We start from the raw sequence: 27,396 nt of genomic DNA, 5'->3' as shown, positions 1-27,396 counted from the left end.
ATAAGGAACTTCTCTTATTGGGGCCATTTTGGTCTCTTAAATATATAAATAAAAATGTTTTTTTCTGTTTGTTGTGCAAAAAAAACTGTTAATCTTCGGTCACTGCCCAAGTCTATAACTGGCTTTCACAGCAAGGAGCACATGGACGGGCGACACATGTCAAACAACAAAACAGAAAAATTCCCAACTCTAACTTGCCAGCCAGCCTGCAAACAAACCGAATTTACCTGTCTAGCAGTATGCGTTAAAAACAAGGGTTTAGTTAGATTCTGTTTTGTTGTTTGACATGCGTCGCCCGTCCACGTGCTCCTTTCTGTGAAGGCCAGTTATAGACCGGGGCAGTGACCGTTTTTTGTACTGTTGAATTTCTGGTCAATGGGGCGCACTGGACAACCTAACTGCCATTTTGCTACATGTCGGGTGCACTCCTGTACCTTTAAGGAGGGGTGGGCTCCCTCAGGTCCATCTGCCCTTGGTCTATCCATTAAATACATGTGCCTCTACTATTTAAATTTGTAGAGTTAGCAACTACAGAATACTGGGGTGTCATTATGAGGCTCTGTAGCTTACGCACGTATTTGCAAATGTGTGCTAACTAAACCCCTGTTTTTAACACATACTGCTAGACAGGTAAATTTGGTTTGTTTGCAGGCTGGTTGGCAAGTTAGAGCTGGGAATTTTTCTATTTTGTTGTTTGACATGCGTCGCCCGTCCATGTGCTCCTTGCTGTGAAGGCCAGTTATAGACTTAGGCAGTGGTCATTTTTTGTAATGTTATTCCCAGTTATCTCTGAGAAATTACAAAACCTTTTCTGTTACAGTATGTAATAATTAATATATATATATATATATATATATAATAAGAGAGGGGGGGTTATTGTAGTGCTGTCCTGGGGTGACAACACTGCTTCTCCATAGATACAGTACAGTGAGTCAACATCGTCACCCCTAAAGAGGTAGTGTGTTACAGGAAGAATCATCAGGTCAAAATAAAGAGGAAAAATCTTGTGAAATGTTCAGCTTTTTGTTGTTGGATTTAGATATGCTTTAATTTGATCAGAGATTGATTCATACATTTGTTTAAGCTATTTCCAAAAGGATAAATAACTAATATGAGTACGTAATAAAACAGTTGCATACTTATTTTCCGCAGGATGTTCTGGATGGTCTGCTGGATCTTGACTCATCTGTTGCAAACTCTGTAGATTTTCTACAGTTTGTTAGTGGTAGTAAAACAGTTCCAGGCTTTGTTCCATTGGCACATAGATATGGAGGTCACCAGGTAAGCATACAGCCTTCATACAGGTTTACACATTGCTCATTAGGTTTTTTTTAGCTCTTTCAAGTAATTGAGGGATTGCAGTTAAAGACGGACTGTTCCTTCAAAAGGAAGTCAGAGGGCAAGGGGCTAGTGTGTCCTGTGTTCTCCCTGCAGATAATCTTTCCCTCATTATTGACTTGCCATGTCTTGCTCTGAAGGGCCATTTTGTTAGAGAAAGAGTTTTGCTTCTTCATGTCAGAAAAACAGGGAGAAGCATATGATCAAATAATCTCTCTTCAAATCTGATGAGCTGGGGGCTGTAGGTACAGGAGTGCCTAGACCAGCCTTTTTCAACCAGGGTGGCCACGCAAAATGCCTAAAATTGCCACAAAGATATATACAAGCCAGAGGGTGGATCAAGTCTGTCTTTTTGTTATACTAACCCATAGGTTTTGATTTTGCACTATTACAACCCTCAAGCTGCCTGAGTACTAGCAACCACTGATAAGGCAGACAATGGGTACCTGCACAGCATTTTGTTTTCCCCTGCACCACTGAGGTCACATTAGCTGAGTGAGGGAGAGAAATTGAGTGAGAAGATGAACATTGGAGTACTAGTCAGTATCAGTGGGCAAAGGTGAATTTGCTTTAGAAGAATAAATCACTTCCAATGTTGGGTGTCCTATGCATGTGGATGTTGCTGCATTATGTAAAATTTTTTAGTTTTTACATTTTAGAATGGGGTACCTTGAGACTGTACATAATTTTAAAGGGTGCCTTGATTGAAAAAAGGCTGAGAAACACATACCAGGAAGTGCACATATTTATCATGAGGAATTCCAGACAAAAAGTAATTTTGTCAGGATATTTAGTCATAATTAGCATTTCTAAATGTTTCCTATAACAGCAAATCTTCACTTTTCAAATTTTAAGTCCATTAAAGTGATATTTGGCTAGGCAGAAGTGTGCACCTTTAAACACAACTCATACATGTCCGCTTTGGTATTTTTATCATTACATGTTCCTTTTAACCTTCTATTTAGTAAATCACAGACACTAATTAACTACCACTACCACTACTACCAATAGTTTTAATCACCTCAATACTGCTGTACAAATATATATACGGCCTCATATTAAGGTGGTTATACCAGAATCATGGTTGAGGTGATTTCTTATCAGATAAAAGTGATCTGAGTGACTATACAACCAATGGATCACTTTTCCAGGCTGCAGAAGGGGATCTTTTAAAGCGTTGCCTATGGATAATTTAATGTACGGTAGTTTGTTGCCATTCCACTGTCGTGAAAATTTTAAAGCATGACATGTTTGGTATCTACTTACTCAGCAAAACATCATCTTTTGCATTGCTGGGATGCTGGTAGGTTGCCTTCAATGAGGACAGGCATTTCTACTCAGGCTGTGGCAGCTTTCTAAAGCAAACAAACTGAAGGTCTCTGTACTAACTATTCAATGTTAGTACAGTGATCTCCCCACTGTGCTATTGTGTTCTGACAGGGGGACCACCCTCTCCCCATCCAGAATACTCCAGTTAGCGCTGAAAGTGCTGATCGGATGCTGATCGACTGCTAGTTTTCCAGCATGCTTGTTCGAGAGAAGCCAGTCAGTAGCTACTGTACCGACTGATTTCAGCTGATATTGGGCCCGAGTATACGGAGCTTAAGACTAGGCACTCCTTTTGTTTTGATGCACCTTGAATCTGTTTTGATGAGTTCAGATAAATGTTCAGTTGGGCTGTAACCACTCTGATTAGGCATTTTGCATAATCCATCAAAGTGTTTTTTTTTCCCTTAATAGTTTGGCGTTTGGGCTGGTCAGTTGGGAGATGGAAGAGCACATTTAATAGCCACTTATATTAACAGGTATTATATCCTTATGCCACAATATTTCTCTCATTTCTATCACTTTAATAAGAGATACATTCTTTTTGTTATGTTTCCTAAAATCCTGGTTTTGTTATCTCTTTGAATTGCTGTTTTGTAGGTTTGGTGAGAGATGGGAACTTCAATTAAAAGGATCAGGGAAAACACCCTATTCCAGGTAATAATAGCACACCTGCTTCCGCAATCAGATTAAAATGTGTGCATATCATTACATATACAGATTCTGTTTTTCTTAAAATGGTTATGTGTGTCTTTGATCCTACTATACACTGTCCTAATTTACCTCCCACTGTATACAAATGTAGAATGGTAATAATGCTGGTATTTCATCTGCAGGGACGGTGATGGGAGAGCTGTGCTCCGTTCTTCTGTAAGAGAGTTCCTGTGTAGTGAGGCCATGCATTACTTGGGGATTCCCACCAGCAGGGTTGCCAGGTATAAATTTGAGTTTTAAGGAAAATTATAGTGTATTTCATTCAAGTGTACGTGTGTTTTTTTTTTTTTTTTTTTAATTTAAATATTTATTAAATTTTTCATGTTAATACAAAAACCCAAAAAGGGAAATAATTCTCATACAAATAGACATTTATTACATTTCTACCTTTCCCTTTCTAAAAACTCTTTTCTTTCCCGTCCCACTACCCCCCCCCCCTCCCGCCCCTCTTCCCCCCTCCTCCCCCTCTGCAGACTCTAGCCCATTCTAATCTCTTGAGGCTTATTAATTTTTTGTTAACATCCTCAAGTGTACGTGTGTTCTTCTCATTAACTTTCACTTAAAATAGTTTGTTTTGTTGGTTTATTCCTTCGATAACATGAGCGCCCGCTGGGTGTGCTGTGTACACGCCAACGTGTATAGAAAAACCTTCAGAGCAATGAGATCTCCTAAATAAATGTGCAGCTAGCATATAATGTGTTCCCACATATAGAAAGTAAATAAAGTAAAAAAAATGCAGCGTAACAATAAAAAATTATAATAGTGCTTACAATATTATACATGCGTGTTTAAATGGTGATGATCAAACTGCTGTGCTCATGAGGATCAATATATGCTACCCATGATATCTTCCAATGCATACATATACGTAAACTTCCATAGAGACTGCACAAAACCAGTGCTATAAATGTACCATAGATAGTGCACCCTTTAAATCTGCTGTACTTAAAGTGAACCAGTGTAATCACGCTGCTGTATAAACGTGTAAGGGGTGACACAGGAGGACCATACGTTTATGCAGCAGTGTGATTACACTGGTTCACTTTTACTACAGTGGATTTAAAGGGACAGATCACTATTAAGGATTGTGTATTTTGTATTTGTGTGCACTATCTATGGTACATTTATAGCACTGGTTTTGTGCAGTCTCTATGGGAGTTTATATGTATGCATTGGAAGATATCAGAAGTAGCATATATTGATCCTCATGAGCACAGCAGTTTGATCATCACTATTTATACATGCACGTATAAGATTGTAAGCACTATTATAATTTTTTTATTGTTGCATTTTATTTTTTTTACTTTATTTATGTGCTGTATACACCTCAGCTATATACAGTATACAGCACTGTGTTCTAAGTGTGAGACAAGATCTTCCTGTCTCACACCTGGAACAAAATAGCTTCAGGCTGAATTGCACTCAGCCATTCATAGGCAGCTTTGTATTCTATCAATGAATATGAAGCATTCTCTGACTGCCTCTGAATGGCTGAGTGCTGCTAAGCTTGGCTCTGTGTTGTTCAGAAAGATCTTGTCTCACCCGGGACACAGCGCTGTATACTGTATGTAACTGAGACTACATACAGTTTATATAGTGTACCCAGTGGGCACACATCTTATTGAAGGAAATAGTTTAAAGTCAAATTCAGCCTAGGTTCACACTGTGAACTGCATGTGAATTGCACAGGAATCACACTGCATCCGCATCAATGGCTCAAATCGCACTGCATCCTCATCAAATAGGTACGGGCAGCTTCTTTTTTTTTTTTGCAATGGAACCGTATCGCATGGGTGTTTAGATCCATAAAATCCAGTTCAGACAAACAAACTGCATTTGTGAGCTGCTTTTGGGGTGTCGTTAACTTTCCATTGTTACCTGCAGCAGATCGCGTAACATAATGAGATTACTATGCACTGCGGGAAATGCTCAGGAATCGCTGCATTTCATCCACTGCATCATTCTGAACCAGGGCTTAACCTGGACATCAGCTTTAATGCCCAGACCCCCTCTTGCCTACTAGCCTTTCCTACACTGTTCTCTTCACTGTCAGAACTGAAGTACCTATTGTTTTTGGCTATTGGGATCATGTGATTTATTCCCTTCTTTCCATGTGACAGTTTTGGTGTTTGGTGATTTGTCCAGCCCTGTCACATGGGGTGGTGGTAGAGGTCTAAAAAAATTGTCTTTACACATCAAAGACCAACTCCAGGAACTAGAGAAATCTACCCTCTCAATGGAGATGAAGATGTACTGGTAACATGTTGATCTTTCCTTTGCATGCACCATTCGCTGGTTACTTAAAAACCGACGTGCTGTGGTGGTCCATGTCATGAACACAGTATGTGTGAACAGTATGTATCGAAGAATATAAACTAGCACATATTGTAGATCGATTACTAAATCCCAAAAGCATACGCATGGAGATGAAGTGGCTGTTCTGGGGCCCAGTAATTCCTCCATAGAGAAAAGCTCCTATGTGTGTGTTTCCTTACATCCAAGGTATGAATCTATGAATTAAACTTTTAATTTGCTGGAATTGATTTGTTTTAATTTTTATGACAGTCTTATCGTAAGCAATGATGCAGTTTGGAGAGACCAGTTCTACGATGGAAATGTGAAGAAAGAACGGGGTGAGATTTAGTACAGAGTGGTTTGTATTTTAACAGAATAATTGTGGCATCAAAACTGGAAGATAAACTTTAAGGGCAAAATATTCTTCTCAAATATATTGACATATATTTGAAATACTACCATTTTGGCTGTATTCAATATACTTCAAAATATATTTCAATATGAACTCCTTATGGATATGTGCATGCTTTGTGTCCCCAGACTGTGTCTTTTCAGGACTACTTGTAGGAGGTCACAAAAAGAATGACAGTACTGTAACTGAACTAAGGGGGGATTTACTAAAACTGGAGCACTCAGAATCTGGTGCAGGTGTGCATGATAGCCAATCAGCTTCTAACTTTAGCTTGTTCAGTTAAGCTTTGACAATAAAACCTGGAAGCTGATTGGTTTCTATCCAGTTTTTAGTAAAAGTGTTGTCTTCTGTTTCCCATAGGGGAGACTTCCCTTCACTTCCTGTCCTATAGCCAAAATAGGAAGTGAAAGGAAAACCATACAAAGTGAAGGAATTCCTGGTTGTCAGCAGGGTTTCCAAAACTAGTGTCCCCATTGAAAGATTTCCCCTCTCTTCCTGTTCTGGGGACAACTCAAAATTTGGGATTGGGATAATCTCTCTAAGGGAGGCGTAGGCAGCAATAAAAACTTGATAGGTGTCCTAATCCCTCTCCACTCTAAAACTAAAAAAGGTTTGCTTTAAGTTACACTGTACTTCTAATGTTCTTTTTATACAGCATATTACATTCCTCTTGACTGGTAGAAACAGTTGATATGTATTCATTTAGTCTATTTATGTTTTATGCAGGAGCAATGGTATTAAGGGTTGCAAAATCATGGTTTCGGATTGGTTCACTTGAAATTTTAGCCAATTATGGGGAATTTAACCTGCTAAGGTAAGGCTTCATCAATAACCAAAACAGACTAGGGTAGATTTACTAAGACCGGAGCACTCAGAATCTGGTGCAGCTGTAAATGCTAGCCAATAGGCTTCTAACTTTAGCTTGGTCAATTAGGCTTTCACAATAAAACCTGGAAGCTATTTGGTTTCTATGCCGAGCTGCACCAGGTTTTGCACCATGAAGTTTTAATAAACAACCGCTTATGACTTACAGGCTGTTGCGTACACATAAATTTGACAGGTACCCTTTCCCACTTCCTCTATGATTGCCTAGGGCGATTGGAAGTGGAAGTTGTCCTCCTCCCTCCCGGTAGTCTTCTGGGACACATGACAGGTCCTAGAAGACTACGGGACCATTCACAAAGCCCAGCGCTACTCATGCATGTGCAGTGAGCAGTGAAGCCACAGGCTGTCACAACCAGGTTCCCACACTGAAGATGCCGGCGCCGGAAACACAGGGTGACACGGGCTGTGGGTGGGGGGACACCATGGGATTGAGGGACGGGTAAGTATCTGTTTTTTAAAAGTCAGCAGCTACAGTTTTTGTAGCTGCTGACTTTTATTTATTTATTTTTTATTTTCAAATCTACACGTTCATGGCCATCTTAACTTTTCAAATTCGGTCAAATTTTTTTGAACTTGAATTCGGTTGAAATCCATTTTGACTGACTTTTCGAATGTTGTTGAATCAATTTTGAATTTGGTTGAACCAATTTAGAATGTGAACAACTTTCTGAATTTGGTCGAAATGTTTTCGAATTGAATTCGAATATGAATTACCGAAACGAATCCTGAAAACGAATTTACTGAATCCAACTACACAAAATTTTGTTCGATTTCAAAACGAAACAAGTTTTATTGTTTTTCACATGTCTACTGTGAATGAATGACACAGCCACGTGGTGTATGGTGGTCCAGGACTTGGCTATGCTGTTTTGCAGGGCTGCCTAAATTAAAATGCTAGCTGAACAAAGTGGCAAATTGTTTGGCAGTAAGACAAGTCGCACATACAGTATATATTTCAGTTGTGTTTTCAGCTATGTGACAAAAAAAAGAAAAAGGAAAATTTTATCAGCATTTTATCATTTGATAGTTTGTTAATGCTACACATGTTCCATTCTTTCAGGCAGTTAGTGGATTTCATCATTAAGGAGCACTTCCCATCCATCAACACAACTGATCCTGATAGACTATTGGTGAGTTTACAGGATTGACCATTTTGAAGTCAAAGTTCAAGTGTTTGGTTTTCAAGACAGATACTTGCTTGGGTTATTGTATAAACCATGTTACATTTCTTGGTAAAATTGTTAAAAGGAAGATTCCTGCCAGCACTAAAGTATCACGTTTTGATTGTTTTGTAATATGTTAATGATTGGCCATATGACTATTACCTGTTCAATTATAATGCTCAAACCCCAAAGTGTTCTGCTCTGACATCCTCTCTGTTCCCTCAGTGTTACAGTATTCTTCGATTCAAGTGAATGCAGAGGCTTATTAGATAGAATCATGACAGTTACTTTCTACTTGGGTTGGATCATAGAATAGTAGCACCTGTGTGGCTGTGGGATCATAGTCCAGGAATCAGCGAGATAATGGAAGCAAAACTAGGGTGTGTTTGTGAACACAGTGATATTCAGTGATATTCAGACAGCACTAATTTGCACTAGGTGCGGTGCAGGAAAGCATGCAAAATTCCGAATTTTCCTGCACCGCATGAAAACTTGTTGCCTTCTGCAAACTCACATCCCCACTCCCCCTGGCAAACATACATGTATTCACGCCTGCCAAAATGCATAGTACCACACTACCATGCAGTTTGGTGTGGTGCTGTGGCAGCACCCAAATATTGCAGAGTTCATCTTTTAAGCTTTAACATTTCTAACAGCATCTGTTTGCATCGCAAGGTCATCAGCTCACTTCCCCCCCTCTTATTTCCTGAGAAACGATGTGTTCCAGTCTGCAGCTGGGACCCTTATTTTCAGCTGAAGATAGTTTATCTAAATATGAAACTGCAAGGCCATATCCTGAACTGCTTAGAAAGTCTTTTAAATGTACAGAAAGTGAAAGAGGAAATATATGCATTGTGATGTAATTGCTGATATGTATACTCTGTAAGATGCTTTTCAAGGCACTTAGCTTACAGACACTGGTCTAGCTAAGTCCCAGTTGGTAAATAAAAGTTTGTTTTCCTCAAGTTCGTGTCCGGAGTTTTACCTGGAATTCCCAAAGTGGCCACTACAGTGTGAATTTAAATATTGTGCCTGCACCATTTTAGTGTGTTTTATCTGTGTAGGGTAGCCTAATGAAATTAATGGGCTGCGCTAAAATGCGACTCATGTGAATGAGCAAAAAAGCTTGTACTCTCAGAATCACTTCATGGTGTTAATAAGCCCTAATGTATCATTGTTGGATAGACTATTCCTATATGTGTAAGTCGTATTTTCCTTAGAAAAAAAAAAAAGTCTCTAGTTACTCAAGTAATTATTAGTCTGTATAACCAAAGATATCATTACAGGCATTTTTCTCTACCGTGGTTTCTCAGACTGCAGATATGATTGCAGGATGGATGTCTGTAGGATTTGCACATGGTAAGTTTAAATTATTATTATACAGGATTTATATTGCGCCAACAGTTTGCGCAGCACTTTACAAAATGAAGGCAGACATTACAGTTACAATACAATTTGGTACAAGAGGAACCAGAGGGCCCGGCTTGTTAGAGCTTACAATCTAGGAGATACTATTATGTTTAGTGTTAGGGCACCCACAGACATGAGATGACAGTTGTCCAGTCCAGTCATAACTAGGATCATACAGTATGTCTGTGGGTGTCATTGAAAACTAAGACCGGCCATACATGGGTTGAAATTCGACCGATTTTTCGCCTGAAAATCGGACCTAAGAATAATCGGCCGATTTTCGCTCTGTTAGTGGGTCAATGGCACCGGACAATTTTTGTGGTTCCTCCCCTTTTTGGTGATCGAGCATGTTGGAAAATTTGTGAAAAATGACCGATTTTGGACTCAGTGATGGTCAAATCTTATGATCATTTTTCTGAAAAGAATATGTGCATGAGCCGTGACCTGGAAGGAACAGAAGTTTCGCCTGTTATATGGGGTGAACTTTATGGCTTTCTCGGCCGATTTTCAAAATTATTGATGTCACCATCGGATTACCGAGCAACCGACGTTTTCGAGTTTTGGATGAAAAAGCATGTATTGCGTTTTTTACGTGTTTTTGATGCGTTTTGTGTTTTTAAATCTGCCTGCATTGTATAGACAGTTAGTTATGCCAGCTGCCCAACCCTCATAAAAAAATGAAAACTACCTGGGAGTTTTCTTTGCTGGAGGATCCGGAATAGAGTATCTAAAAAAGGTAAACTGGTATGCTATGCAATTGGGTCCTGTTCTAACGATCGGGACCCGGGACTCTCGATTCCATGTCACATGATCGCTGTGATAGCCTCTGATTGGCTGTCACAGTGATCAGTCACTGTGCAGCCCGGCCCCCTTGTTTTTTTCTCTCTCTACGAATGGAGGAGAGAGATACATAAATAAATACATATTAAAAATAAAGAAAAAATACCTACATGAAGGCTTGATCTAGTTCGGGTGTCGGCAACCCGCGGCTCTTTTTCACCTTTGCTGCGGCTCCGGAGCACACTGCCCACCAGGTGACAGGCAATAGGGTTGCCGTAGCTCAGTGGTTGGCAAGCCGCGGCTCACGAGCCACATGCGGCCTCTTTACACATTTTAATGCGGCTCTTCTGTGTGCCGGGCGCCCGCTCCCCTCCCTCCTCTCGGGCGGCCGCCCCAAAAGTCAGGACTCTGCAGCTAGCCCAGCAATGGGCAAACTACGGCCCGGCGGACCTTTTAATCCGGCCCGCGGAGCGTGGCAAACATTGGCTGTCAGGATGTAGGCGGGGCAGCGTGACGAACTCCTCTCCTCTCACAGTCCGCCCTGAAGACTGGAACGGCGCGGGAACACGGCAAGAGGAACGCGCGGAGCAAAGGTAAGTGAATTGACACAATATGGGGAATGAATTACTATAGGGGGGATGAATTACTATATGGGGGATGAATTACTATGGGGGATGAATTACTATATGGGGGATGAATTACTATATGGGGGATGAATTACTATGGGGGATGAATTACTATGGGGGATGAATTACTATGGGGGATGAATTACTATATGGGGGATGAATTACTATATGGGGGATGAATTACTATATGGGGGATGAATTACTATGGGGGATGAATTACTATGGGGGATGAATTACTATATGGGGGATGAATTACTATATGGGGGATGAATTACTATATGGGGGATGAATTACTATATGGGGGATGAATTACTATATGGGGGATGAATTACTATATGGGGGATGAATTACTATATGGGGGATGAATTACTATGGGGGATGAATTACTATATGGGGGATGAATTACTATATGGGGGATGAATTACTATATGGGGGATGAATTACTATATGGGGGATGTATTTTCAGTTTTAAAAATGTGGCTCTCAAAATAAATTTCAATCGTGGTTTTGGCGAGATTTGGCTCAGTTGAAAAAAAAGGTTGCCCACCACTGCATTAAGGTAAGAAACAATATATGCAGTGTAGGATTTGTTTTAAATGTTGCAATGGTTTTGCGGCTCCCAGTCTTTTTTTCCCTTCGGAAACGGGTCCAAGTGACTCTTTATGTCTTAAAGGTTGCAGACCCCTGATCTAGTTCAGTGCCAGGGTTAGTGTTTGGGTCAGGGTCAAAGGTCGTGGTCAAACGTCAGGATTTAAAAAACATTTGGTATCAGTGTCAGTTAGTGTCAGTGTGTTTTAGGTAAAAAAAAAGACAAAAACAAAATGCGCATTATTGTTTCTGGGCTGTACTACGAGTACATACAACAAATAAAATACACATATATGGTATTGCTGCAATCGTCAAGAGCTGGAGAATTTATTTTGGGTTGTTCTTTGGTGGTAGGTTATGGTAATAACAAGAAACACACAGCTAAATAAAATATAATTTTTTTTTTTACAATTTTGGGCCAGTTTTCCTTTGATAATAATAAAAATCAAGAGATATCCATTACTATTTACCACCAAATGAATGCCCAATTTGTCCTGAAAAAAACAAGGTATTATTCACCTGGATGTACAAAGTAATTGTGATGATATGTACGGTTTTACTAACACATGTCAACGTTGTCAAATTGTGCTTAGGCATTTAGATTTGTTTTACCCTTGGGCGCAGGGGCGGACTGACCATTCGGGCACTCGGGCACTGCCCGAGGGCTCAGGGTCACTAGAGGGCCCCATGAGAGGCTCAGTCCATCCTCTGGATATGCCGCTGCTGAAAGGAGGAAAAAGAAGTGTTGCAACGGGGCAGTGCCGTGGCAGGCACTTTGAACACCTCTCCTCGGAGTTTCCACAGAGGGTCGGGTCCCACATTCCTGCTACAGGACGGGCGGCCAGAGAAGAGAGCGGAGTCATCGTTGTGCTGACCTGCCCTGTATCCTGCAGCAGGTCAGTGTGTAATCCCCCGACCCCGGTGACACTGACAGCACTGCAGCTTAACCGTCTCCCGCCCACCATATAAGGAAATGACAGGCGGGCGGTGGTTCTCTTGTTCTGGGAGGACATCACATGACGTCCTCCCACTCCAACGATCGGTGGGGCACTGTGTCCCTGGGACACAGCGGATCATTGATCAGCAGAAAGAGCCAAAGACGTTGGCTCGGTCATGTGATCAGCTGTGTCCAATCACCTGTCAGTATCCATTAATGTCACCTGTCAGGGTTCGTCAATGCCACCTGTCGGTGCCAATCAATGCATATCAATGCCACATATCATTGCCAATCAATGCCACATATCAGTGCCAATCAATGCCACATATCAGTGCCCATCTGAGCTGCCTATCAGTGCTAGTTAGTGCCGCCTATGAGTGCTGCCTATCAGTGCCCGTCCGTGCCACCTAACAGTGCCAGTCAGTGCTGCCTATCAGTGCCGCCTATCAGTGCCATATATGAGTGCTGCCTTTCAGTGCCCATCAGTGATGTCTGTCAATGCCCATCAGTGCCACCTACCAGTGCGTCCTCATCAGTGCCCATCAGTGCCACCTATCAATGCCCATCAATGCCAGCTTATCAGTGCCCATCACTGCAGCCTCATTAGCGCACATTAGTGAAGGAGAAAAATTACTCATTTACAAAATTTTATAACAGAAACTAAAAAAAAAAACTTTTTTTTTCAAAATTTTCAGTTGTTTTTTGGTTAGTTTAGCAAACAATAAAAACCCAGAGGGGATTAAATACCATCCAAAAAAGCTCTATCTGTCTCAAAAAAATGATAAAAATTTCATACGGGGACAGTGTTGCATGACCGCGCAATTGTCATTCAAAGTGTGACAGCGCTGAAAGCTTCCTGGGCAGGAAGGGGGTATAAGTGCCCAGTAGGCAAGGGGTTAATAGTCTTCTTTTCTATATTCCCTATATAAAACAGTGATATCTGTACAGATATCAGTGTTATATATAGGGAATAGCACACAATGTACAGATATCAGTGTTATATATAAGGAATAGCACTCAGTGTACAGATATCAGTGTTATATATAAGGAATAGCACTCAGTGTACAGATATCAGTGTTATATATAAGGAATAGCACTCAGTGTACAGATATCAGTGTTATATATAAGGAATAGCACTCAGTGTACAGATATCAGTGATATATACAGTGGCTTGAAAAAGTCTTCCTCGCGACTGAAATGTCCCCCATGTTGTCAAGTTACAATGTATCCCCCCCCTGAAATGTCCCCCATGTTGTCATGTTACAATGTATTTATTGGGATTGGATGTGATAGAACGACACAAAGTGGCACATAATTGTGAAGTGGAAGGAAAATGAGAAATGGTTCCAACATTTGTGACCAATAAATTTGTGAAAAGTGTGGCGGCATTTGTATACGGCCCCCTGGAGTCAGTATTTTGTAGGACCCCCTTTGGCTGCAATTCCATCTGCAAGTCTTTTTGGGGACATCTCTCCCAGCTTTGCAAATCTACAGAGGGACATTTCTGCCCATTCTTCTTTGCAGAATCGCTCAAGGTCTGTTATTGGATGGAGAGCGTCTGTGAACAGCAATTTTCAGGTCTGGCCACAGATTCTCCATTGGATTTTGGTCTGGACTGTGACTGGGCCATTCTAACACATGAAGATGCTTTGTTTAGAAAGTTTGAAGACCCCAAATTTAGATCAAAGGGCCAGTTTACTGTCCTTCAGGTTTTTGGGGGCTGGACTGTGATCTTTGGGAAATTGTCCTGGCATGAGTTGGAGTAAACCATGTATCTTTAGTATTAGGGGGAGGAATAGCATCCCACCTTTGGTGTCAATGGGAGGAATAGCGCCCCATCGTTGGTATCAGTGGGAGGAAAAATGCCCCATCATTGGTATCAGTGGGATGAATAATGCCTTATTTATGTCAGTGAAAGGAATAATGTCCTATCATTGGTGTCAGTGGGAAGAATAGTGCCCTATCATTGGTGTCAGTGGGAGGAATAGTGCCCTATCATTGGTGTCAGTGGGAGGAATAGGAAAAATTCATTAAAACCTTAATTTTGAAATCTACCATTGTTGCACTCTCTTTAAAGTTAAGTTTTTTTTTTTGTTTTTTTTGTGTAATAAACATTTATTTTGAACATACTGTAGAGAAATTCTGTGACAAATGCATGTATTGCGTCCAGTGTAATATGTAGGTGGGGCTTTGTGTGGGTGCGGCTTGAGTGGGCAGGGACACAGGGGGCCCTGTGATCTCCTATTGCCCGGGGGCCCCATGAGTTTTCAGTCCACCCCTGCTTGGGCGTGAAGGGGTTAAGTACAGGGGAAACCTACACTATATGGCCAAAGGATAGTGTACACCTGACAATCACACCTATATGAGCTTCAGCCAACAGTATACTGAAGAGATCTGTTGTACGGGAAATTATTAAAGACTTTTCTATTCAGTGTTTCTTCAGACATAACTTGTTCACTTTAAGCAAAAGTCTAGGCATCAAATATAAACAAAGCACAGCTGAGGACCCTTTGGTACGTGCACTAAAAATACCTTCATTTATATAAATTTATAGAAATTGTCTTCTAAAACCCGTTCATATGAAGGCGCTGTTTAGTTGTCTTTATACTGTAGAGTTCATCCGAAAGCTTGAGCTTGGTCTATAATATTGTGATCCACCAGAGACATGCCTCCCCCTGCTGGCCAAGAGTTTTCATTACAAAACTAGCTGATCTTTAATTGCTCACAGATTGGTAATGGTACTTTTTGAGCTTTAGAAAATCTCCTTCTGCCAAACAGGGGTGGTGTGAAGCAGACTTTGATTGTGCATCAGGAACAGGTCCATATTTGCACATACCTATTTTACCTCCACACTGGTAAGCCAGTTATTAGGAAAGTTCCGGATCAGGGAGACCAAATACATTGTTGGAGACTTTATCCTCTGCTTGCCTTTTGTAGACACAGATTCCACAGTACAGGCAGGGCCGGTGATAGACTATTTTGCTAGACTAGACAAGACCAGCTACTTGCTCTCCCCCCTCAAAAAACAAAAAATAAATACAATTTTTTAACAACAGTAGAAAATATTAAATCAACAGGAAGGATTTTTTTTACCTGCAGGAGCAAATTGGATCTTGCTTTGCTGGGTTTTTTTCCTTACTCTGGATCAACTGTGGGTATAGGATTATAACTTTTTTTTTTTTTTAATGGTTGAGCTGGATGGACTTTTGTCTTTTTTTCAGCCAGACTAACTATGTAACAAAACATGAAACTGTGAAATTTCTTTTAATTTGCAAAAATAAGTGCCATAAGATGCCACCAGCACCAATATTAAATAGAAAATCAGTGTCACGGACGGACTGTATCTGTGGCTGGCAGTGTCAGGGTGACAGTTGCAGTGAGTGGAGGATGATGAATCCACACTATCCACACTCAGATGACAGATTCCAGGATGGAATTCCCCAAGCAAAGGGGGGAGATAAAATGCTGTGACAGCAGCCAGCCCAACCCACACAGAAAGAGAGGACACCTGAACTGAGCGATCCCACACTGACAGATCTGACACAACACACCACCACCAACAATGACGCAGATCAGCAGGCACTAGAAGAGTAGGCTTTGGGATCGTGATGATGTCATCACTCACTGACACATTGCACATGTGATGAATGGCCGGTCAGTTCACACTCACACAGACACGAGACATCAGAATCAGATATTACCTTCCTCCTTAGGCACATCTCCTCCACTGATGAATGGGAAGAGAAGGGCTGGAACTCCACAGTGATCATCAGCAGCCGCCAGCCTGCTTTCAATAAGGGACTGAGTCTGAGAGGAACACCGGAAGCAACAGCAGCTCAGCAGCTACACTGTGGGCATCTTCCTCTGTCCTTTCTTCCTCCCCTCTGCCATCCAGGGGTGTATTTACCAGAAGGCAAACAAGGCATTTGCCTAGGGAGGCATTTTTCAGGGAGGGCAGCACTTCCCCTTGGAAGAAGGGACAGAAGAAAGGACACATGCGGCATGGGGACCTAGTGGGTTCCAAGAGAGGCTGTGGGTTTCACGACGTTGTACACACAGCCCGACTCTCGTTCCTGGGGATGTCTGGAGCTTTGAAGGTGAGTGTCTTTCTCTCTCTCTCGCCATGGGGGATGGTGGTTGATGTATGGTAGGCAGTGGTAGTGGAAGGCTCTCACGGGTGGGGGGAAGGTTTTGTTCTTGGTCAATGTCAGGCTCTCTCTGCGGGGGAGGGGGGGGGCGCCGATTTTTGTGTTGCCTAGGGCAGCACAAAACCTAAATACACCATTGCTGCCACCCCTCCCTTCAGCTGGAGGATCATTCATGATGTGGCTGTGTTCCACACAGAGAGTGCCGGCTTGCGCTGCACCCAGGCACCCCTAGGTGGCAGTGAGCCATAGGTGGCCACCTAGTTTGCCTAGTGGGAGCCCTAAACCTGAGTACAGGTCCCCTTTAACAATAGGTCTACAACAATGTGACACTTTGTATTGTTATAAAATAATATGGGATAGGTCACTATTACGTTTAATTACTTTAGTACTTGTCCCAGTCTAATCAGACTCTTCAGCTACTTCCCACGAGCCTCTTATGTTTCTGCAGAGGATATAATCTGTTTTTATGGCAGAAAATGCTCCCAGATCAGCACCTGCCTATGTGATCCATGTTATCATGTCTCCACACTGTACTGCATGGCATCTGAGCATTGTAACCTTCAGTCACTAGAAGGTGATGTGTTATCTCTGCTTTCCAATAATTTCCTTGTTGTCCCACATCTGGCGTATTTAAAGAGCTTGAAATGATGATAGCAAGGCCCTTTCATACGCACCTTACTTCACAGTCTAGTTATCAATTGGGGTGGTTACCATTTTTGTATAGCTTGCTTGCTGCAAATGGCACAGGGAAACATTGGATGCCTTCAGTTGCATTGTGCTCTTGCTGAGCATCTAATATGTCCCTGCAATATGTCCCTGCAATATGTCCCTGCACCTTTAACCACTTACCTACCGGGCACTTATACCCCCTTGTGCAAAGGCCAATTTTCAGCTTTCAGAGCTGTCGCACTTTGAATGATAATTGTGCGGTCATGCAACACTGTACTCATATGAAATTTTTATCATTTTTTTCACACAAATAGAGCTTTCTTTTGGTAGTATTTAATCGCCACTGGGTGTTTTATTTTTTCCACTATAAACAAAAAAAGCAAAAAATATGAAAAAAAAAAGTTTTTCTTTGTTTCTATTATAAAATTTTGCAAAGAGGTAATTTTTCTCCTTCACTGATGTGCATTAATGAGGCTGCACTGATAGGCACTGATAGGTGGCCCTGATAGACAGCACTGATCGGCACTGATAGGCGGCACTGATGAGGTGGCACGGATAGGTGGCACTCATGAGATGGCACTGATATGCAGCAATGATGGGCACTAATGGGCGGCACTGATGGGTGACACTGCTGGGCAGCACTGATGGGTGGCACTGGTGGGTGGCACTGCTGGGCACAGGTGGGTGGAAATGCTAGGTACTGATGGGCACAGATGGATGGCACTGCTGGGCACAGGTGGTTGGCACTGCTGGGCACTGATCACCAGTGCCCTGATAATCGGTGCCGATCTGTTTTCCGACAATTGCCGGTTATCGGCAGAACTTTCCTCACTCTGTGTCAACGTGTGGAAAGTGCAGCTGACAACCGGCAACTGCATTTACCCGGTGATCTGCTGTGCCATTGGACATAGCTGATCATGTGGTAAAAGGCCGCTGTGATTGGCCTTTTACCACATCATGTGATCAGCTGTGTCCATAAGTCACAGATATCACCAGGTACGTGCCGCTGGGGGCATGTGGGAGGGCACGTTCTGGGAGGATGTCATATGACGCCCTCCCAGAACTGGACAACCACATTGTAGCCGTCATTCTGCTATAGCCCGGTTGTCAAGTGGTTAAGGAAGAGTGGGATTCCTCCAGGCATTCCTGCCCTTAATTTATTTATTACAGGTACTTCTATAACACCACCAATTTACACAGCCCTTTACATACAGTGCATTTGTAAAGTATTCAGACCCCCTTCACTTTATTTTAATTTTGTTATGTTGCATCTGATACTACGATTGTATTAAATTCATTTTTTTTTCATTAAGCTACACTCAGTACCCTATAATGACAAAAGTAAAAACAGAATTTTAGAAATGTCTGTGAATTTATTAACAATAAAAAAACTGAAATGTCACATGTACTTAAGAATTCAGGCCCTTTACTCATTACTTTGTTGAAGCACCTTTGGCAGCAATTACAGCCTTGAGTTGTTTTGGTATGACACAACAAGCTTTACACACCTGGATTGGGGGATTGCCTGCCATTCTTCTTTGCAAATCCTCTCAAGCTCAGTCAGGTTGGATGGGGACCGTCGGTGGACAGCCATTTTCAGGTCTCTCCAGAGATGTTTAATAGGGTTCAAGTCAGGACTATAGCTGGGCCACTCCAGGACATTCACAGAGTTGTCCCTAAGCTACTCCTGTGTTGTCTTGGCTGTGTGCTTAGAATTGTTGTCATGTTGGAAGTGTCGTGCAACAGGTGTTTTGTTGGCATTGGTGCAGTAATGTCTTCTTTCTGGCAACTCGACTGTGCAGCTAATTTTTGTTCAAGTATATTCGTATTGTGCTCCTTAACTACATGCCGCCCAGCCACTGTACATATACGGCGGCAGGGCGGCACTCGAGAGGCAAAACCACATTTTAAAACGTGTGTTTTGTAAACAAATAGGGTGCGTGCGCGAGGCGCACCGCCACCCTATCTGTCCCGCGGATCACCGCTGCAGATGTCAGTCGCCGGGTCACAGCCGCTCCTTAGCGGCTATGTCCCGGCGATCGGCGTGAAACAGTGACAGACAGCACAGCTGCAGTAGCTGTGCTGTCTGTCACTTCCCTGTCAGCTCGAGGATGAGCTGATCGAGAAAGAATAGTTTCTCTTTCTCGATCAGCCTTGTCCCGTCCAGCACACCCCCCCCCGCCCCCTAGTAAAACACTCCCCTCACTCCTATAACCCTTCCCTGCAAAATAAAGTTAACCCCTTCCTCCCCATTGCCATTAGTACAGTGTCACTGGTTTTTTTTTATGCACTGATCACTGTATTAGTGTTTTTGGGGATGTCAGTGACCCCAAGTCAGTACCCCCCAATGTCAGAATGTCCGCCGCAGTCCCGCAGTCCCGCCATAAGTCGCTGGACGCTGCCATAAGTCCCTGATCGCCACCATTATTAGTATAAAAAAACCCCTAAAAATCCCAGTATCTTTCCCGCCATTTGTAAACGCTATAACTTTCACGTAAACTAATTAATTTACACGTTTTGTTTTTTTTTTTTTAGCAAAGACATGTCGCAGAATGCATTTTGGCAGAAATTTATGACTAAATTTGATTTTTGCATTTTTTTTTACTGGACATGTTTTATAGCAAAAAGTCCAAAATATTGTTTTTTTTTCCTCAAAATTGTCAGACTTTTTTTTTTATAGCGCAAAAAATAAAAATCATTTATGTACCGTATTGCATGACCGCGCAATTGTCCGTTAAACTAGCGCAGCGCTGTATAGCAGAAAAATGGCGTAAATTGCAGTATTTATACCATAGTTTGTAGACGCTATAACTGTCACACAAAGCAATCAATATACACTTATTGGGATTTTTTTTTACCAAAAACATGTAGCAGAATACATTTTGGCCTAAATTTATAACCAACTTTGAGTTTACTATATATTTTTTATAGCTGAAAGTAAAAATATTGTTTTTCTTCAAAATTTTTGGCCTTTTTTTATTTATAGCGTGAAAAATAAAAAGTGCACAGGTGATCAAATTACACCGAAAGAAAGCTCTATTTGTGTGAAAAAAAGGACGTAAATTTCGTTTGGGTGCAGCATTGCATGACCGCGCAATTATCAGTTGAATTAGTGCAGCGCCGAGTGGCAAAAAGAGGCCTGGTCATTAAGGGGGGTAAATCCTCTGGAGCTCAAGTGGTTAAAACAACCACACCATCTTTTTCCAGAGCAGCCTGGATTTATCCTGAGGTTATCTGTGGGTTTTTCTTTGTATCCTGAACAATTTTTCTACCACTTGTGGCTGCAATCCTTTTTGGTCTACCTGACCTTGGCTTGGTATCAAGAGATCCCTGAATTTTCCACTTGTTAATAAGTGATTGAACAGTACTGATGGGCATATTCAAGGCTTTGAATATCTTTTTCCATCTTTATAAAGTCCCATTACCTTGTTACGCAGGTCTTTTGACAGCACTTTTCTGTTCTCCATGGCTCAGTATGTAGCCTGCTCAGTGCATCCACATGAGAGCTAACAAACTCATTGACTATTTATGCACAGACACTAATTGCAATTTAAAACACAACAGATGTGGGAAATTAATCTTTAATTGCCATTTTAACTTGTGTGTGTCACCTTGTGTGTGTCTGTACCAAGGCCAAACATTCCAGGGTATGGAAACTTTTGATCATGGTTATTTGGATGATTTCTGTTTATCATTATCATTTAAATAGGAGCCAAACAACTGTGATAATAAATGGCTTCATATGATCACTGTCCTTAAATAAAAGACCGTTTTTTTTATATGACTACTCATATTTGGCAATATCAATGCCAAAATTTCACGATATCTGCCAGGATATGCAAACATTTGATCACAACTGCATGTCAATGTGATATTTCAGTTTTTTCTTTTTCATATATTTGCAAACATTTTAAAAATTATTTTCACTTTGTCACTGAGAAAAAAATGAAATTTAACCACTTGGTAAGCACGCTATATCCAAATGACAGCTGCAGCGTGATTACCCAGTTCTGGGAGGGCATCATATGATGTCCTCCCAAACACGCCCTCCTGTGCGCCCCCAGGGGCTCGCACCCGGTGATCTCCGTGATCGCTGTGTCCTACGGCCTTTTACCACATGATCAGCTGTGTCCAATGACACAGCAGATCACTGAATAAATACAGTTGCTGGTTGACGGCAGCACTTTCCTCATGCTGTCACAGAGTGAGGAAAGTACTACTGATAACCAGCAGCTGTCACAGAGCAGATCGACTGATCGTCAGTGCCCTGCAGTGACCATCATTGCTGCATATCAGTGCTGCCTCATCAGTGCCACCTCATCAGTGCAGCCTATCAGTGCCCATCAGTGCTGCCTATTAGTGCAGCCTCATCAACGCACATCAGTGAAGGAGAAAAATTACCTGTTTGCAAAATTTTATAATAAAAACAAAAAAAATTTTTTTTTTCATTTTTTGGTTTTTTGTTTATAGTGAAAAAAATAAAACATCCAGTGGCGATTAAATATCATCAAAAGAAAGCTCTATGTGTGTAAAAATAATTATAAAAATTTCATATGGGTACAATGTTGCATGACTGTGTAATTGTCCTTCAAAGTGCAACAGCACTGAAAGTTGAAAATTGGCCTGGGCACGAAGGGGGTATAAGTGCCCAGTAGGCAAGTGGTTAAACAACTGTAGTATCAGGCTGCAACATAACAAAATTGAAAAAAGTTTAAAGGGGTCTGAATACTTTATGAATGCACTATATAATGTGTGTATGTATGGTTGTATATGTATGGTTGTGTGTATATATATATATATATATATATATATATATATATATATATATATATATTTATATATATATCACACACTATATTGCCAAAAGTATTGGGATGCCTGCCTTTAATGGCATCCCAGCCTTACTCCATAGGGTTCAATATTGAGTTGGCCCACCCTTTGTAGCTATAACAGTTTCAACTCTTCTGGGAAGGCTGTCCCCAAGGTTTAGGAGGGTGTCTATGGGATGGTTTGACTAATCTTCCAGAAGCACATTTGTGAGGTCAGGATGAGAAGGTCTGGCTCTCAGCCTCCGCTCTAATTCATCCCAAAGGTGTTTTGCGGGGTTGAGGTCAGGACTCTGTGCAGGCCAATCAAGTTCCTCCACCCCAAACTCACTCATCCATGTCTTTATGGCCCTTGCTTTGTGCACTGGTGCGTAGTCATGTTGGAACAAGAAGGGGCCATCACTAAACTGTTCCCACAAAGTTGGGAGCATGAAATTGTCCAAAATGTCTTGGTATGCTGACGCCTTAAGAGTTCCCTTCACTGGAACTAAGGCGCCAACCCCAACCCCAACCCCTGAAAAACAACTGCACACCATAATCCCTCCTCCACCAAACTTTACACTTGGCACAATGCAGTCAGGAAAGTACCGTTCTCCTGGCAACCGCCAAACCCAGACATGTACATTGGATTGCCAGACACAGAAGTGTGATTCATCACTCCAGAGAACACGTCTCTACTACTCTAGAGTCCAGTGGCGGCGTGCTTTACACCACTGCATATGACGCATATGCACTTGCTGATGTAAGGCTTGGATACAGCTGCTCGGCCATGGAAACCTATTCCATGAAGCTCTCTACGCACTGTTGTTGTGCTAATCTGAAGGCCACACGAAGTTTGGAGATCTTTCTGTATTGATTGCAGACAGTCGGTGACTTCTGCACACTGTGCACTTTAGCATGCGCTGACCCCGCTCTGTCATTTTACGTAGCCTACCACTTGGTGGCTGAGTTGCTGTTGTTCTCAGTTACTTCCACTTTGTTATAATACCACTAACAGTTGACTGTGGAATATTTAGTAGCAAGGAAATTTCATGGACTTATTACACAGGTGGCAACCTATCACGGTACCACGATTGAATTCACTGAGCTCCTGAGAGCGACCCATTCTTTCACAAATGTTTGTAGAAGCAGTCTGCATGCCTAGGTGCTTGATTCTATACATCTGTGGCCATAGAGGTGATTGGAACACCTGAATCCAATGACTTGGAGGACTGTCCCAATACTTTAGGCAAGATAGTGTGCTTATGTGTATATATACTATATGTATGTAATGTATGTATATATGTGTGTGTGTATATATATATATATATATATATATATATATATATATATATAGTTTACTTTTGCATTTAATACCACTTTAAAGAAAATCTATTTTGCCCCTTCAGGTTTCATTGAAAAAAAATACATTGGTCTTCACCCTTACTTACTGAGGAAAAGCACACTCTCGGGTGAATGTGCCCTTTAGGTCTAAACAATGCATGTTAAAAACAGAAGGTTTGAGGGGGTCTGAATACTTTATGTATGCACTATATATTATAAAAGGGCCAGGCTCAACTAGTTGAGACTGCCGTAAACCACACACAAGGTACACAGGATCTGTCCAAGCAGGTTTGTCCTGCACTTTTATTCAGCAAGGCGGGAAATAAATGCAGTTTAGCATAAAGCTAACAAAACCTGTCAGAGCCAACAACTACAATTCCTGTCAGTTCTTGACTAACTAAACTAATGGGTTTCCTAGAACAAACAGGCAGTTCTGGTAACTTTTTTTGTGTTCTGTCAGCAGTCGGCCTTTTCACTGAGCAGCTGGTTTCTACAGCAGAGAGCATCTAGCATCAGTCAGCTCACATGTACATAGGCTGTGGATCGCCGTGGTAGTTCATTGAGAACTGCGAACCGACAGCCGCAAAGGCTGTCTGGACTTGTAGTTAATTCACTCACAGATTGCCGTAAATGAATGATAAGGCCAGGTGGGCGGAACCCCCCACGGCCACTTCTTTTTTAAAATTGTGACAGCTAGCGCGGAGGAGAAGATCCCCTGCTAGCTGTCACAACATGGAGTGGGGACCAGTCCATTCTGAACATGTTACATCTTATCCTCTTAATATGGGTGTAACATGTTACGAAAGGTGAACTTATCCTTTAATTTCCTATGATCATCAGCTCCATATAGTAGCTGCAGTATTTTTTCAAAATACCTCAATCAGGACCGCACCATATTATGACCACTAGATGGCGCTGCCAATTGCATGAAATAAACGCATTAGGCAAATAATGGGGATTATTCAGACAGCCATGTGAACACTTTGGACCAAACTTTATAAACAAAGGGCCAGTTTACTGTCCTTCAGACTTTAGGGGGCCCTGACTGTGGCCAGTGGGAGAAGAAAATGTCCCGGCATCACAGGGAGAAAACAATGCCTCATCGTTGGTATTAACGGGAGATATAATGCCCCATCACTGTTATCAATGGGAGGAATAGTTTCCCATTGTTGGTGTCAGGGGGAGAAATAGTGTCCCATTGTTGGTGTCAGTGTGAGGAATAGTGCCCCATCATTGGTGTCAGTAGGCGGAATTGTGCCCTATCATTGGTTTCAGTAGGAGGAATAATGCCCCATTATTTGTGTCAGTAGGAAGAATAGTGCCCTATCATTGGTTTCAGTAGGAAGAATAGTGCCCCATCATTGGTGTCAGCGGGCAGACTAGTGCCTTATCATTGGTGTCAGTGGGAGGAATAATGCCCCATTATTGGTGTCAGTGGGAGGAATAGTGCCCCATCATTGGTATCAGTGGGAGGAATAGTGCCCCATCATTGGTGTCAGTGGGCAGAATAGTGCCTTATCATTGGTGCCAGTGGGAGGAATAATGCCCCATTATTGGTATCAGTGGAATTAATCGCTCCCCATTGTTGGTGATAGTGATGGGAGCTATGCCCCACTGTTGCTGATGGTTGGGAGAATAATGCCCCAAGGGCCAGATAAAAGCAAGCAAAGGGCAGCATCTGGCCCCCGGGCTGCAGTTTTGAGACCACTGCTTTAGATATTTGCACAGTGATTTTTTTTTATAAATAGATCCCTCAGTTCTCTTTTTCAGTTCACCAAAGAGACATTCTTGGCTTTTAGAGGCCACTATAGTTTTCTTAAAAACAAACATGTGCCATACACATTACATTAATGAATTCTGTGGGAACATCATACATGTTTTTACTGAATGGAAGTTTAGTATCACTTCCAGAAACATGCCTGCCACATGGCAATCCTACAATCATGAACAACAGAGTAAGCAGAAAAAGTTATTTGTTTCAACAGAAATAAACAATGTGTGGTTGCAGATACCCCTTTCTTCTGTCAGTTGCAGGATGCAGAAGTAATGTTTAATGGAGAAAAATAAACACATTTCAGTGTAATTGCTTTCTGGTGAAGAGTCAATCACTCTCACTGTAAAAAGTTTTCCACCTACATAACATTTCTGTGATTGCATCAACTAGGTTATATGGGCGGCATTGCGTTGGTGATACGTGTTCATGCTGCTGTGCAACTGATTTCCAGCTTATGCCCAGAGAATGAATATCATGTTTGCAGTGATCATTCACTAAACACAGCACAATGAATTTTTGTTTCCTACAATATATCACCAGTCACAGTGCTGTGATTTAAAATAGTGCGATTTGTGGGCAATTCTGAGCGCGATTTCTGAAGACTAACGATTTCTTGCAATTTGCAGTGCACTTTCTATTATATTCTATGTATGTGAAATCGCAACAAAACTGCAGAAAAAGTAATGCAAAAACTACTTTAGAAATCGCACCGAAGGAAATCGCAAATGTTAAGTCACTGAAATCGCACCGGTGTGACCGGCACTAAACATTCATCAATGTATTGATTTTGATTTGCTATTTTATAGTAAAAGGTCAAAAATATTGTGTTTTTTTTTCAAAATTGTCGGTTTCTTTACTGTTTATAGCACAAAAAATAAAAAACGCAGAGGTGATCAAATACCACAGAAAGAAAGCTCTATTTGCGGAGAAAAAAGGACGTAAATTTCATTTGGGTGCAGCGTTGCATGACCACACAATTGTCAGTTAAAGTAACGCAGCACCGTATCGCAAAAAATGGCCTGGTCAGGAAGGGGGGTAAATTCTCTGGAGGGCACGTGGTTAATGAAAGAATGCAGATTTAAAAAGATTGAAAACATTTTTTTTAATTACATTATCACGTTAATCAAGGTAAAGCTTTCATGAGATTATATTGATTGGGTTCAATCTGCTTTAAAACTGCTTACTTTTGTTATGCTGCACTCACAAATAAATTTCACTTTCACTTCCCCCCTCCTCTCCCATGTTTGGAATGCTTTTTTTGAGGGGGGGGGGCGGGTACCTTATTTTGACAGGTATCTGCTCCTACTACCGCTGTGATCACCTAGGCGCTTGGTGCGGAGGTTCGCCCACCCCCTTCCCCCTCAGTCTGTTGGGACACATCAGAGGTCCCAGAAGACTGAGGGACCATTCACAGGTATTAAAGTGCACTCAAAGTATATCCAAACCCAAGAACAAGAATATATATTGTAAAATGGAAAAAAGCGGCGCTAATTGTACAATAACATTAGGCCAAAATAAAGTCCATATAAGTCCCTAAATGAATGGAAGCAGGTGCATAAAAAAGTTCGATCCAAAACCATCACCATACACCCCAAACAAATTGGCCGCTTACCAGACAATTTGACCGTACAAAATCGGTCAACAAGCGCAGTGTGATATAACATCAATACAGCAATCGATCCTCAATAGAAAGCCCTTCCAAGATGAAAGGTAACTTCTCCCCCTTCAATGATCTCCAAATAGAAGAAACTCTCATCCGATGGTCAGGGAATGAGTAAAGAGAAAAGGAAACTTATAGTGTAGTATTTAAAATATACTTTGGCAAATTTCTTTAGGTTCCATGTACATCAAATTATAAGATAACCAGCATCGTAAAACAGGAAGTTTCAAACCAACAAGATGGACGCCGCCCCTCCAGAGAGCGGTGATGTCACATGGCGAGTCTGCACCCCACACGTTTGGTCATCAAAAGGACATTGCTGCATTTTTTTCATTTGATATTATAACATTGCCTTTACATGTGCAAGCTGCTTTTATTCTGTTTTATTTATTTTTTGTGGTTTAAAATCTGAGCGCAAGTGTTGTTATATAAGAATATATATTGCTCTTTACCATATGCAGTGGCTGCATATATATATATATATATATATATATATATCAATCAGTATTTAAAACCTGTGAA

At 41.5% G+C, this 27,396-nt stretch overlaps 1 protein-coding gene across 1 annotated transcript in view; it reads left to right on the top strand.

The window, feature by feature from the left end:
- The window catches only part of LOC149449139 (uncharacterized), a 91,198-nt gene that overhangs the window by 27,073 nt on the left and 36,729 nt on the right, over positions 1-27,396 (top strand). Inside the window, exons 4-11 of the mRNA XM_089693787.1 lie at positions 1,153-1,281; positions 3,079-3,143; positions 3,265-3,321; positions 3,501-3,599; positions 5,944-6,011; positions 6,812-6,899; positions 8,031-8,100; positions 9,420-9,492. Coding sequence (XP_089549913.1) covers positions 1,153-1,281; positions 3,079-3,143; positions 3,265-3,321; positions 3,501-3,599; positions 5,944-6,011; positions 6,812-6,899; positions 8,031-8,100; positions 9,420-9,492 — 649 coding nt within the window. The remainder of the gene's footprint in view (positions 1-1,152; positions 1,282-3,078; positions 3,144-3,264; positions 3,322-3,500; positions 3,600-5,943; positions 6,012-6,811; positions 6,900-8,030; positions 8,101-9,419; positions 9,493-27,396) is intronic.

This window comes from Staurois parvus, unplaced genomic scaffold, assembly GCF_062004578.1.
Source record: "Staurois parvus isolate SC_StPar_1 unplaced genomic scaffold, SC_StPar_1.0 ptg000636l, whole genome shotgun sequence".
Classification (NCBI taxonomy): domain Eukaryota; kingdom Metazoa; phylum Chordata; class Amphibia; order Anura; family Ranidae; genus Staurois; species Staurois parvus.
The sequence above is the reverse complement of the archived record's forward strand: the minus strand, read 5'-3'. Positions and strand labels throughout refer to the sequence as shown.